The following is a 14,716-nucleotide window of genomic DNA, read 5'->3' as shown; positions in this document are numbered from 1 at the left end:
AGCTGCAGACAGCACGACAGCTGGAATGTTGTCAGGGCCCATAGCCTTTGCTGTATCCAGTGCGCTCAGCCGTTTCTTTATATCACGTGGAGTGAATCGAATTGGCTGAAGACTGATTCTGTGATGGTGGGAACCTCAGGAGGAGGCCGAGATGGATTATCCACTCAGCACTTCTGGTTGAAGATGGTTGCAAATGCTTCAGCCTTGTCTTTTGCTCTCGTGCTGGGCTCCACCATCATTGAGGATGGGGATATTCATGGAGCCTCCTCATGTTGTTAGGTGTTTAATGGTCCACCACATTTCATGACTGGATGTGGCAGGACTGCATAGTTTTGATATGATCCGTTGATTGTGAGATCGCTTAGCCTTGTCTATTGCATGCTGCTTCCGCTTTTTAGCATGAATGTAGATCTTATGTTACAGCGTCCCCAGGTTGGCACCTCATTTTTAGGTACGCCTGGTGCTGCTCCTGGCATGCTCTTCTACACTCCTTATTGAACCAGGGTTGGTCCCCTGGCTTGATGGTAATGGTAGAGTGAGGGTTATGCCTGGTCATGTGGTTACAGATTGTGGTGGAATATAATTCTGCTGCTGCTGATGGTCCACAACGCCTCATGGATGCCCAGTTTTGAGTTGCTAGATCTGTTCTGAATCTATTCCATTTCGCACGGTGGTAGTGCCACACTTCATGATGGAGGGAGTCCTCAGTGTGAAGACAGGACTTTGTCTCCACAATGACTGTGTGGTGGTCACTGCTGCCAATACTGTCATGGACAGATGCATCTGCGGCAGGTAGATTGGTGAGGACGAGGTCAAGTAGGTTTTCCCCTCGTGTTGGTTCTCTCACCACCTGTCGCAGGCCCAGACTGGCAGTTATGTCCTTCAGGATTCGGCCAGCTCAGTCAGTAGTGATGCTACTGAGCCACTCTTGGTGATGGACATTGAAGTCCCCCACCCAGAGTACATTCTGTACCCTTGCTACTCTCAGTGCTTCTTCCAAGTGGTGTTCAACATGGAGGAGCACTGATTCATCAGCTGAGGGAGGGCGGTAGGTGGTAATCAGCAGGCAGTTTCCTTGCCCACGCTTGATCTGAAGACATGAGACTTCATGGGGTCCGGAGTCAATGTTGAGGACTCCCGGGGCCACTGCTTCCCGACTGTATACCACTGTGCTGCCACCCCTGGTGGGTCTGTCGTGCCGGTGGGACAGGACATACCCAGGGATGGTGTTGGAGGAGTTTGGGACATTGGCTGAAAGGTATGATTCTGTGAGTATGACTATGTCAGGCTGTTGCTTGATTAGTCTGTGGGACAGCTCTCCCAATTTTGGCACAAGTCCCCAGATGTTGGTGAGGAGGACTTTGCAGGGCCGGCTGGGCTGGGTGTGCCGTTGTCGTGTCCGAAGCTGGTGCCGAGGTCGATGCCGGGTGGTCTGTCCGGTTTCATTCTTACTATTGTGTTTCGTAGCAGTTTGTTACAACTGAGTGGCTCGCTGGGCCATTTCAGAGGGCAGTTAATAGTCAACCATATTGCTGTGGGTCTGGAGTCACGTATAGGCCAGACTGGGTAAGGACGGCAGATTTCCTTCCCTAAAGGACATCAGTGAACCAGATGGGTTTTTACGACAATCCGATAGTTTCATGGTCACCATTACTGAGACTAGCTTTTCATTCCAGATTTATTTAATTAACTGAATTTAAATTCCCCAGCTGCTGTGGTCTCACGTCTCTGGCTCATTAGTCCAGTAACATAACCACGGTGCTGCCATTCCTGATGGGAATCAGCCAACAGTGAATAACCAAACAACGAACCTCACTGATCCAGTCATTTGTTTTGTGTGAAAGCTCCACAACGCAGCACCAGCTGAGTTGGAGAGAAGAGAAGGTCGTGATTAGCTGAAACCAGACTTGGGTTCTAAGCATCGATAGATTGTAAGGGGAAGGGATGGAAGGAATTGCTCCATTTGGAGGTCCTTGTAAAACAAATAGCAGGAATAGAAGATACTGAGATAAGTTTTGGTTTCAGCAAATGAGGATGGGGTCAGAGGGCGAAGAGTGTGGAATGGGACTGTTGGAACTTTAAAAAAAAGTTCTGATCCCAACCCCAATCCAGATTCCAATCCTGATCCCAATCAAGTTCCCAATCCCGTTCCCGATCCGGATCCTGATTCAGTTCCCGATCCTGTTCTGATCCTGTCCACATCTGAAGTCCACAGGTGTGCATTTCCAGCTGCAGTCCCTGGGCAGTGATCATGTGCAAGAACCTCAGCCAATTCCTTCACCATCGCTCAGGACACCGAGATCAACGGCCTCATCCGAGACTATCAAACCAGGGCAGGAACCTGACCCCCGGGGTGCAACCCGACCCCTGGGGCTAAAACCTGACCCCCGGGGTGCAACCCGACCCCTGGGGCTAAAACCTGACCCCCGGGGTGCAACCCGACCCCTGGGGCTAAAACCTGACCCCCGGGGTGCAACCCGACCCCTGGGGCTAAAACCTGATCCCCGGGGTGCAACCCGACCCCTGGGGCTAAAACCTGACCCCCGGGGTGCAACCCGACCCCTGGGGCTAAAACCTGACCCCCGGGGTGCAACCTGACCCTGGGGCTAAAACCTGACCCCCGGGGTGCAACCCGACCCCTGGGGCTAAAACCTGACCCCCGGGGTGCAACCCGACCCCTGGGGCTAAAACCTGACCCCCGGGGTGCAACCCGACCCCTGGGGCTAAAACCTGACCCCCGGGGTGCAACCCGACCCCTGGGGCTAAAACCTGACCCCCGGGGTGCAACCCGACCCCTGGGGCTAAAACCTGACCCCCGGGGTGCAACCTGACCCCTGGGGCTAAAACCTGACCCCCGGGGTGCAACCCGACCCCTGGGGCTAAAACCTGACCCCCGGGGTGCAACCCGACCCCTGGGGCTAAAACCTGACCCCCGGGGTGGAATTTGACCCCTGTAGTCTGTTTGCCTCAGGACCATCTCGGCGCTGCATTTACACACCGAACCATCAGCACAAGCTCTTTGCTCAGTTGGTCCAACAATCGGGTCTGACTCCCAGCAGACTGGATCTCCAAGCTCTGGAGCTTCCTGCTTGTCCCAAGCGCCACAGCCAGACTGATTGGGAAGGTCAGTGCGCAGCACTCATGTACTGTAACCGTGAATCCAGCTCATTCCTAACCTACTGCTGCTGCTTGTAATCATTTATAATTCAGCTCCACACCCACACTTTGCAAGTTATGGCAGGAACTGAAATAAACAAATACAGGAATAGGATTAAGACAGTAAATCAGAAAGTGGCAGGAGAAACTGCCGAGAGATAAAGCAATCGGGCACAAAGGAAAAGAGGCACTTTACAAAATACCCAAGGATGACAAACATGGGATGGATGAAGTAATTGAGAGCAGTAAGATGACGAGTTCATGTGGCTGCTGGTACGACCCAGAGCTTGGCTGATTTACTTCGGTGCTTACTGACCCTGTGGATAGACCCTGCCTGACCATTCCCCTGTGCGGACAATGTCCCAGTGCCTGACCATTCCCCTGTGCGGACAATGTCCCAGTGCCTGACCATCCCCCTGTGCAGACAATGTCCCAGTGCCTGACTATTCCCCTGTGCGGACAATGTCCCAGTGCCTGACCATTCCCCTGTGCGGACAATGTCCCAGTGACTGGCCATTTCCCTGTGCGGACAATGTCCCAGTGCCTGACCATTCCCCTGTGCGGACAATGTCCCAGTGCCTGACCATTCCTCTGTGCGGACAATGTCCCAGTGCCTGACCATTCCCCTGTGCGGACAATGTCCCAGTGGCTGACCATTCCCCTGTGCGGACAATGTCCCAGTGCCTGACTATTCCCCTGTGCGGACAATGTCCCAGTGCCTGACCATTCCCCTGTGCGGACAATGTCCCAGTGACTGGCCATTCCCCTGTGCGGACAATGTCCCAGTGCCTGACCATTCCCCTGTGCGGACAATGTCCCAGTGCCTGACCATTCCTCTGTGCGGACAATGTCCCAGTGCCTGACCATTCCTCTGTGCAGACAATGTCCCAGTGCCTGACCATTCCCCTGTGCGGACAATGTCCCAGTGCCTGACCATTCCCCTGTGCGGACAATGTCCCAGTGCCTGGCCATTCCCCTGTGTGGACAATGTCCCAGTGCCTGACCATCCCCCTGTGCAGACACTGTTTACAGGGATATTGCAGCTATTGAAAGGATATAGAAGAGAGCAACCAAAATGATGGAGGGATTGGATTATGAGTGATTATGTAAATTGGATATGGTCTCACTGGAAAAGATGGTTGAGAGGTGATGATTGCTCTTTTTAGAATTCTAAAGGGACTGGATAATGTCGACCATGACCAGCTGTCTCACCTTGTCCAGAACCGAACCAGAGGACACGGCCTGCTCTTGAAGGGGGTAATTTCGAAACTAATCTGCGGAAACAATATTTCAGTGAGTGAGTGGTCAATCTATGGAACAGGCTCCCTAGGGAGATGGTGGGAGCATTTAGTGTTGATTCATTCAAATGTAAATTAGACAGATTTTTTTCAGGACATAACATTTTGGGATCCAGTATCTGAGTAATTGGAGACGTGACGTGCGGTGAGTGCAGCGAGCTCGGGAGGAACAGGTGACTTTGGACCTCTGGTTCCCAAAGCTCTCCACCACTGGGGGTTTTCCTCACCTCGTGTCTGGGTCTGTTGCAGATTCACTGATAGAGATTGATCGCTGTGATTGGTCAACAACCCCATTATTGTTGTACCGTGAGACTCCCAGGATGGTAGAAGGTGAACTAGATGGACCCTCGGTCTTTTTTCATCTGCCAATAACTATCTTCCTGTGTGTGTCTCAGTGTCAGAGCTTAACCATTCCTCAGCTCACTGTGGTTTTCACTCATGAGGGTCATTTTGACTTTGGCTGATATCTGATCAACTCCCGTTATAACCGGCTTTCACCCAAAGTGAAAGTTACCCCATCCTTTGGTGGACGGTGTCTGGGAGTCACTTCTCTCTCTCTCTCTCTCTCTCACGCTCTCTGTCTCTCTGTCTCTCTCTCTCTTTCCCTCTGTCTCTCTCTCTCTTTCTGTCCCTCTGTCTCTCTCTCTCTCTGTCTCTCTCTGTCTCGCTCTCTCTCCCTCTCTGTCTCTCTTTCTCTGTGTCTCTTTCCCTCTCTTTCTCTCTCTCTTTCTCTCTCTCTCTCCCTCGCTGTCTGTCTCTCTTTCTCTACCCCTCTCCCTGTCTGTCTCTCTCTTTCTCTGTGTCTCTTTCCCTCCCTCTGTCTCTTTCCCTCTCTCTCCGTCGCTGTCTGTCTCTCTCTGCCTCTCTCTCTCTCTTTGTCTCTCTCCCTCTCTTTGTCTCTCTCCCTCGCTGTCTGTCACCCCCTCTCTCTGTCTCTCTCTGTCTGTCTCTCTCTCTGATAGAAAATTACTAATTGCTTGTGAAAGCTTCAATTTTTTTCTCTGTTTTTCATCATGTGTCCTTGCTTGTTGGGAAGATTTGATTCAATTAATGAACGAAATCACTCCGTATTGTGCAGTGTGCAGTGCAAGGCCTGAGTTTGTCAATCCAAGGGATGTGCATCGTATTTTAACTGCGAGATGATGAGGCAGATGTTTTACAGACTAGTTGCTATGGTGATGTAGAGTAAGAAGAGATGGAGACGATGGAAAACTGTGTGGAACGTGCTGCTCCCTGAACATTCTGCCTGTTGTGCGGTGTTGAGCGGGGGCTGGTTAGGATTAATGATGCAGAGCTGTGTTTAACTGCAGGCAGCAAGGTGTAGTTCTGCCGAGACACAGGATGAGGGGCATCAGACATTTGCTTTGTTGCTGATGAAAATACATGAAAAGCCTTTCAGTAACTGATGCACGTCCCACGCCACAAGACACAGAAGGGAAAAAATCGTCTTTGATTTGAAAACCTTTAGTTTAGATTTTGCTCAAAGACACAGTGTGTGGTCCAGAAGTAAATGCTCAGTGACAGCAACACCAGCAACACCCAATCATCAGCAGGGGTGTGAGTGTGTGAGAGTGTAAGCGTGAGAACATAAGAACTAGGAGCAGGAGGCGGCCATTCAGCCCCTCGAGCCTGCTCCGCCATTCAATAAGATCATGGCTGATCTGATCTTGGCCTCAACTCCACTTCTCTGCCTGTTCCCCGTAACCCTCGACTCCCCTGTAGCTCAAATATCTGTCTATCTCCGCCTTGAATATATTCAATGACTCCGACTCCACAGCTCTCTGGGGCAGAGAATTCCAAAGATTCACGACCCTCTGAGAGAAGAAATTCCTCCTCAGCTCTGTTTTAAAAGGGCGACCTCTTATTCTGAAACTATGCCCCCTAGTTCTAGATTCCCCCATGAGGGGAAACACCCTCTCAGCATCCACCCTGTCAATCCCCCTCAGAATCTTATATGTTTCAATAAGATCACCTCTCATTCTTCTAAACTCCAATGAATATAGGAGTGTGAGAGTTTGAGAGTGAGTGTGAGAGTGAATGAGTGTGAGAGTGAGTGAGTGAATGTGAGTGAGTGTGAGAGTGAATGAGTGAGTGAGTGAGAGTGAATGAGTGAGTGTGAGTGAGAGTGAATGAGCGTGAGAGTGAGTGAGAGTGAGTGAATGTGAGAGAGTGTGAGTGTGAGTGAATGTGAGTGTGAGTGAGTGTGTGTGTGTGAGTGTGAGAGAGTGAGTGTGAGTGAATGTGTGTGAGAGTGAGTGAGAGTGAGTGTGAGTGAGTGAATGAGTGTGAGTGAGTGTGAGTGTGAGTGAATGTGTGTGAGAGTGAGTGTGAGTGAGAGTGAATGAGTGTGAGTGTGAGTGAATGTGTGTGAGAGTGAGTGAGAGTGAGTGTGAGTGAGAGTGAATGAGTGTGAGTGTGAGTGAATGTGAGTGAGTGTGAGAGTGAGTGTGAGTGAGAGTGAATGAGTGTGAGTGAGTGAGTGAGAGTGAATGAGTGTGAGTGAGAGTGAATGAGTGTGAGAGTGAGTGAGAGTGAGTGAATGTGAGAGTGAGTGAGTGTGAGTGAATGTGAGTGTGAGAGTGTGAGTGTGAGTGAATGTGTGTGAGTGAGTGAGTGTGAGAGTGAGTGAGAGTGAGTGAGTGTGAGAGTGAGTGAGTGTGAGTGAGAGTGAATGTGAGTGAGAGTGAATGAGTGTGAGTGTGAGAGTGAGTGAATGTGAGAGTGAGTGAATGTGAGAGTGAGTGAGTGTGAGTGAATGTGAGTGAGAGTGAGTGTGAGAGAGTGTGAGTGTGAGTGAATGTGTGTGAGAGTGAGTGAGAGAGTGTGAGAGTGAGTGAGTGTGAGAGTGAGAATGAGTGTGAGTGAATGTGAGAGTGAGTGAGTGTGAATGTGAGTGAGAGTGAGTGTGAGAGAGTGTGAGTGTGAGTGAATGTGTGTGAGAGTGAGTGAGAGAGTGTGAGAGTGAGTGAGAGTGAGTGAGTGTGAGAGTGAGTGTGAGTGAGAATGAGTGTGAGTGAGTGTGAGTGAATGTGAGAGTGAGTGAGTGAGAGTGAATGTGAGTGAGAGTGAATGAGTGTGAGTGAGAGAGTGAGAGTGAGTGAATGTGAGAGTGAGTGAATGTGAGAGTGAGTGAGTGTGAGTGAATGTGAGTGAGAGTGAGTGTGAGAGAGTGTGAGTGTGAGTGAATGTGTGTGAGAGTGAGAGAGTGTGAGAGTGAGTGAGAGTGAGTGAGAGTGAGTGAGAGTGAGTGAGTGTGAGAGTGAGTGTGAGTGAGAATGAGTGTGAGTGAGTGTGAGTGAATGTGAGAGTGAGTGAGTGTGAGTGAGTGAATGAGTGTGAGAGTGAGTGAGTGTGAGAGTGAGTGAGAGTGAGTGAATGTGAGAGAGTGTGAGTGTGAGTGAATGTGAGTGTGAGTGAGTGTGTGTGTGTGTGTGAGTGAGTGTGAGTGAGAGTGAATGAGTGTGAGAGTGAGTGAGTGTGAGAGTGAATGAGTGTGAGTGAGTGTGAGAGTGAGTGAGTGAGTGAGAGTGAATGAGTGTGAGTGAGTGAGTGTGAGAGTGAGTGAGTGTGAGTGAGTGTGAGAGTGAGTGAGTGAGTGAGAGTGAATGAGTGTGAGTGAGTGAGTGTGAGAGTGAGTGAGAGTGAGTGAATGTGAGAGAGTGTGAGTGTGAGTGAATGTGAGTGTGAGTGAGTGTGTGTGTGAGTGTGAGAGAGTGAGTGTGAGTGTGAGTGAATGTGTGTGAGAGTGAGTGAGTGTGAGAGTGAGTGAGTGTGAGAGAGTGTGAGTGTGAGTGAATGTGTGTGAGAGTGAGTGAGTGTGAGTGAGTGTGAGTGAGAGTGAATGAGTGTGAGTGAGTGAGTGTGAGTGAGTGTGAGTGAATGTGAGTGAGTGAGAGTGAGTGTGAGTGAATGAGTGTGAGTGAGTGAGTGAGAGTGAATGAGTGTGAGTGAGAGTGAATGAGTGTGAGAGTGAATGAGTGTGAGAGTGAGTGAGTGTGAGAGTGAGTGAATGTGAGAGTGTGAGTGAATGTGAGTGTGAGTGAGTGTGTGTGAGTGTGAGAGAGTGTGAGTGAATGTGTGTGAGAGTGAGTGAGAGTGAGTGAGTGTGAGTGAGAGTGAATGAGTGTGAGTGAGTGTGAGTGTGAGTGAATGTGAGTGAGTGTGAGAGTGAGTGAGTGTGAGAGTGAGTGAGAGTGAATGAGTGTGAGTGAGAGTGAATGAGTGTGAGAGTGAGTGAGTGTGAGTGTGAGTGAGAGTGAGAGTGAGTGAGTGTGAGTGAATGTGAGTGTGAGAGTGTGAGTGTGAGTGAATGTGTGTGAGAGTGAGCGAGTGTGAGAGTGAGTGAGTGAGAGTGAGTGAGTGAGAGTGAATGAGTGTGAGAGTGAGTGTGAGTGAGTGAGTGTGAGAGTGAGTGAGTGAGTGTGAGTGAGAGTGAATGAGTGTGTGAGAGTGAATGAGTGTGAGAGTGAGTGAATGTGAGAGTGAGTGTGAGTGAATGTGAGTGAGAGTGAGTGTGAGAGAGTGTGAGTGTGAGTGAATGTGTGTGAGAGTGAGTGAGAGTGAGTGAGTGTGAGAGTGAGTGAGAGTGAGTGAGTGTGAGAGTGAGTGAGTGTGAGTGAGAGTGAGAGTGAATGAGTGAGTGTGAGTGAGAGTGAATGAGTGAGTGTGAGAGTGAGTGAGTGTGAGAGTGAGTGAGTGTGAGTGTGAGGTTCCTCCACCTCCCATCTAATAGTGGCAGGGAAGTGGAGGAAAAAATGTGCAAACAAATTAGGGAAATTAGTGAAAAACAGAATAATAATCAGGGGGGATTTCAACTAGCCAGGTGTTAATTAGACTGAAGAGGTAGGTAAAGGGGATAGGGGAATGGAGTTCCTACAATGTGTACAGGACTCCTTTCTAACCCAATATGTAAAAAGCCCAACAAGGGAGGATTTGTTATTGGATCTAGTAATGAGGAATGAACCAGAACAGATAAGAGAGGTAAAAGTAGGGGAGCATCTAGGCAATAATATAATAGGCATTAAGATAATAATTGAGAAGAACATAAGTATGACAAAGACCAGGGTAATAGATTGGAGAAAAGGTGATCTTGAGGGGCTGAGAATAGAACTTGGGAAAATAAAATGGACAACAATATTGGCAAACAACGATGTAGAACAACATTGGGAAACATTTAAAATGGTGTTCAACAGAGTCCAGGAAAAATATATTCCGCTAAAAAAAAACTAATCACTAATGGGACACCATGGATGAATAAAGACATAAGGGAAAAATTGAGGGTAAGGAAAGAGACATACACTAAGTACATGGACAGCAGGGGAGAGCATGACAAGGGAGAATACAAAGAGATTAGGAGAGAAGTAAAAAAAAAAAATTAGGAAGGCAGAAGAACTATGAAATTAAATTATCAAGGAACATAAAACAAAATAGTAAAATATTTTACTGACACATAAATAAAAAAGGAAGGTTGGGATGAGAATAGTGCCACTAAGGGATGGACAGGATAATACCACAGGCAGCGATTGAGAGATGGCAGAAATATTAAATAATTATTTTGCTTCAGTATTTACCAGGGAGATAGAACAGGTGGACATGACACCAGAAGGTGAGATTAGAAATGAAATAACTGCATTTAAAATAAAAAGAGGAGATATGTTAAATAAACTAATCAAACTCAAAGAGGAAAAAAACCCTGGTCCAGGTGGGTTACATCTGCATATTTTAAAAGAATCTAGGGAAGAGCTAGCAGAGGCATTACTACACATATTTAATAATTCGTTAAAAAAGATGTAGTGCCAGAGGACTGGCAGATAGCTAACGTAATACCGATATTTAAAAAGAGAGGTAGAACATGTCATGGGAACTATAGACCAGTCAGCTTAACATCGGTGGTAGGAAAAATAATGGACTCCCTACTAAAGGAGAAAATAGAACATGTAGAAGCCAAAAATATAATAATGAATAGTCAACATGGATTTCAAAAGGGAAAGTCTTGCTTGCCCAACCTCATTGAATTTTTTGAAGAGGTAACAGGGAGAGTAGACAAGGGTAATGCAGTAGATGTAATTTATCTGGATTTTCAAAAGGCCTTCGATAAGGTACCCCATAATAGATTAATGAATAAGGTCAGAGAATGCAGAGTCAGGGGACAAGTAGCAGAATGGATTGCTGGCTGGCTTCAAGACAGAAAGCAGAGAGTAGGAGTAAAGGGTAGCTATTCAGAGTGGCAGAAGGTGGGTAGTGGTGTTCCACAAGGATCAGTGCTGGGACCACTGCTGTTCACAATTTACATTAACAATTTAAACTTTGGAATCAGAAACACAATTTCTAAATTTGCAGATAACACCAAATTGGGGGGGATAGTCAATACTGAGGATAAATTACAGGAGGACATTAATAATCTTGCAGAATGGACATATAAGATGGGAGGGAAAGCAGTGAGTGAGGAGGACATAAAAAACCTGCAAAAGGACATAGTGAGTGGGCAGAGATTTGGCAGATGCAACATCATGTTGGAAAGTGTGAGGTTATGCACTTTGGCAGAAAAAATCAAAGAGCAAGTTATTATCTAAATGGAGAGAAACTGCAAAGTGCTACAGTACAAAGGGATCTGGGGGTCCTGGTGCATGAAACACAAAATGTTAGTATGCAGGTGCAGCAGGTGATCAGGAAGGCCAGTGGAATCTTGGCTTTTATTGCAAGGGGGATGGAGTATAAAAACAGGGAAGTCTTGCTGCAGTTATACAGGGTATTGGTGAGGCCACACCTGGAATACTGCATGCAGTTTTGGTTTCCATATTTAAGAAAAGATATACTTGCTCTCGAGGCGGTTCACTCGGTTGATTCCAGAGATGAGGGGGTTGACGTATGAGGAAAGGTTGAGTAGGTTGGGATTCTACTCATTGGAGTTCAGAAGAATGAGAGGCGATCTTATCGAAACATATAAGATTGTGAGGGGGCTTGATCGGGTGGATGCAGTGAGGATGTTTCCACTGATGGGTGAGATTAGAACTAGGCATAATCTTAGAATAAGGGGCTGCCCTTTCAAAACTGAGATGAGGAGAAACTTCTTCACTCAGAGGGTAGTAAATCTATGGAATTTGCTACCCCAGAGAGCTGTGGAAGCTGCAACATTAAATAAATTTAAAATGGAGATAGACAGTTTCCTAGCTGATAAGGGAATTAGGGGTTACGGGGAGAGGGCAGGGAAGTGGACGTGAGTCTAGATTCAGATCAGCCATAATCCTATTGAATGGCGGAGCAGGCCCGAGGGGCCGTATGGCCTACTCCTGCTCCTATTTCTTATGTTCTTATGTAAATGAATTTCCACACAGATAAATGTGAGGTATTACATTTTGGTAGGAAGAATAGGGAGGTCACTTATTACTTGGAGGGTGCGAGTCTAGGTGGGGTAGAGGAACAAAGGGATCTCGGAGTACAAATACACAAATCACTAAAAATTGCAACACAGGTTAACAAGGCCACAAAAAAAGCAAACCAAGCACTCGGGTTTATTTCCAGGGGGATAGAATTGAAAAATAGTGAAATTATGCTAAACCTGTATCGAACCTTGGTTAGGACCACACTTGGAGTACTGCGAACAATTCTGGTCGCCATATTATAAAAAGGATATAGAGGCACTGGAGAGGGTGCAGAGAAGATTTACAAGGATGACACCAGAAATGCGAGGGTTTACCTATCAGGAAAGGATGAACAGGCTGGGTCTCGCTTCTCTTGAAAAGAGAAGACTGAGGAATGACCTAATATAGGTCTTTAAAAATTATGAAAGGTTTTGACAGAGCAGATACAGGGAGAATGTGTCTACTTGTGGAGAAAAGCATAACTAGAGGCCATCAATAGAAGATAGTCACCAAGAAATCAAATGGGGATTTCAGAAGAAACTTCTTTACCCAGAGAGTGGTGAGAATGTGGAACTCGCTACCACAGGGAGTGGTTGAAGCGAATAGTATCGATGCATTTAAGGGGAGGCTGGACAACCATATGAGGGAGAAGGGAATAGAGGGTTACGCTGATAGAGTTAGATGAGGAAAGACAGGAGGAGGCTCGAGTGGAGCATAAATGCCGGCATGGACCGGTTGGGCCGAATGGCCTGTTTCTGTGCCGTATATCCTGAGTAATCCTATGTAGACTCCATCGAAAGACTTAAGCAGCTGGAAGCAATAATGAACGTCCTGTGTTGTTTCTAACTGGCTCAGCAGTGACCAGTGGCACACACTCGAATATCAATGAATATTGTTTCCTGTTTGTTTTTGCCTGAGCCTCACCTATTTACTGCAATATGTCAGCCCATGCCTTCGTTCTGTCATGTATTTCCTTCTTCTTCAGGTGCAAAGAGGGCTACCAGGGCGTTCGCTGTGACCAATATTTGCCGAAAACTGATTCAATCTTATCAGATCCAAGTACGTTTAATGTTTTCTTCTTTCAATGTGAGTTGCTGATGGCAACTGTTGCTATGGAGATGACCCTTTGCTGTAAAGTTGTAGCATGGATGGGCAGGGAGAGAATTTAATGTCCTTTAAATATACCCAAATCAGCATCTGCACCTCCTCGCGATTTGGACAATTGAAGCACGGTTGGCATCCACAGTAAAGCCAACGACCTTGTCGTGTTGGATGGGAGTCTACAGAGGACACACAACCAGGTATTGCAAATCACACACAACTATAGATATAGAGGACTATCCAGCACAAAAACAACCCTGATTTCTCTCTTCATCAGATACTATTTTGAGAAGCGTAACTATTGGTTCCCATGGGCACCGTGACTATGAGAGTTTTGGTGATAAGCACAATGTGTAATGTTGGACGGGTCACAGCTGTCCCAGCGGGAAAGGAGTGGTCACTTTCTGCCCTTTGATAACCTTGTGGTCAATCTTTCCTTTCTTGTTTGTTATCTTGTTTCCTGGGTAGGGGCGTCAGGTGACCACTGTAAGATTCACCTGTTGCCTCAAAGTACGTCCATCCTTCCCGTCACTTTCTGTTGTTTCTTTCTTCTGATCTTCACTGACCAACGGTCCTGACCTTCACCTCCAGGTGGTTTCACGCCCATTCTGAGTCCATTGCGAGTCCTGCACTGATGCAATGGGTTGCCTTTTGTGATTAAACTTGGAATGGTGTAAGACTTTGCATCGATTCACCAGCTGGGATTTCAGAGGGGCAGAGTTTTACTGTTGGTCCTGGGTCAGGAGCAGGGTTAGATCGGCACTTTTGATTCTTGTTTTCAGATCCTTTATTTCCGAATCTGTCCGTGTTTGGCCAAAGGGGAGCCTGGAGCCTGTCATGACTGAGCATTGTTACTGGGTGCCAACTAACACAGCCCTCGACCCACAAAAGGTCATCTCACAATTGGAGTGAGCTGGCTGTTCCATTAGTGATTCCCCCTCCCCCGGGAGGACACCTGACCTTTACAGCAAGGTTCACAGGAAGTTCAATGAGTTCCATATAAGAAAATGTAAAATAAAATGTATAGACGCACCTACCCCCTGTACACAATCTCCCCCCGGTACAGTCTGTGGTCCTGGGGTTGGTTGTTTTGATTCACTGAGACACTGCCAACCCCTGACCCTCAGCCCCTGACCCCCTGACCCTCAGCCTCTGCCCTTTACCCTCTGCCCTTGACCTTCTGCCCTTGACCCTCTGCCCCCAGCCCCCGACCATCAGCCCCTGACCCCCAGTCTCTGATCGAGAGGGTCTCACTTCTTCAGTCACAGTTCGCTCACTTGCCTCCTACTACACTGAGTGTCCAGGCTTTGCTCAGAAAAGGAACAGAAAATGGGAAGTCAATTAAAGAAGCTTCACCTCTGTATTATTGATATTTAATCACCAAATTCACCTACTGTCTCCATCTCTCCCCTGTATCTCTCCTGTATCTCTCCGTCTCTCTCCCCTGTATCTCTCCGTCTCTCTCCCCTGTATCTCTCCATGTCTCTCCCCTGTATCTCTCCATGTCTCTCTCCTGTATCTCTCCTGTATCTCTCCATCTCTCTCCTGTATCTCTCCGTCTCTCTCCATCTCTCTCCTGTATCTCTCCATCTCTCTCCTGTATCTCTCCATCTCTCTCCTGTATCTCTCCATCTCTCTCCATCTCTCTCCTGTATCTCTCCATCTCTCTCCTGTATCTCTCCGTCTCTCTCCTGTATCTCTCTCTTGTATCTCTCCATGTCTCTCTCCTGTATCTCTCCATCTCTCCCCTGTATCTCTCCATGTCTCGCTCCTGTATCCGTGCTTTGTTCTGTTCCTGGG

The 14,716-nt window shown here is 47.6% G+C and overlaps 1 protein-coding gene across 5 annotated transcripts in view; it reads left to right on the top strand.

The window, feature by feature from the left end:
• The window catches only part of LOC147098712 (pro-neuregulin-3, membrane-bound isoform-like), a 241,566-nt gene that overhangs the window by 187,527 nt on the left and 39,323 nt on the right, over nt 1–14,716 (top strand). For 3 of the 5 annotated variants that reach the window (XM_085970767.1, XM_085970768.1, XM_085970765.1), the window contains exon 3: nt 12,801–12,874. In XM_085970767.1, coding sequence (XP_085826893.1) covers nt 12,801–12,874 — 74 coding nt within the window. Of the gene's footprint in view, nt 1–12,794; nt 12,875–13,009; nt 13,117–14,716 lie in introns of those variants that run through there. The other 2 variants (XM_085970770.1, XM_085970769.1) reach the window with 1 other exon arrangement.

Source organism: Somniosus microcephalus, chromosome 29 (assembly GCF_052327205.1).
Source record: "Somniosus microcephalus isolate GS21.2 chromosome 29, FLI_Smic_1.0, whole genome shotgun sequence".
Lineage (NCBI taxonomy): Eukaryota > Metazoa > Chordata > Chondrichthyes > Squaliformes > Somniosidae > Somniosus > Somniosus microcephalus.
This window is presented reverse-complemented; position numbering and strand designations above follow the sequence as displayed.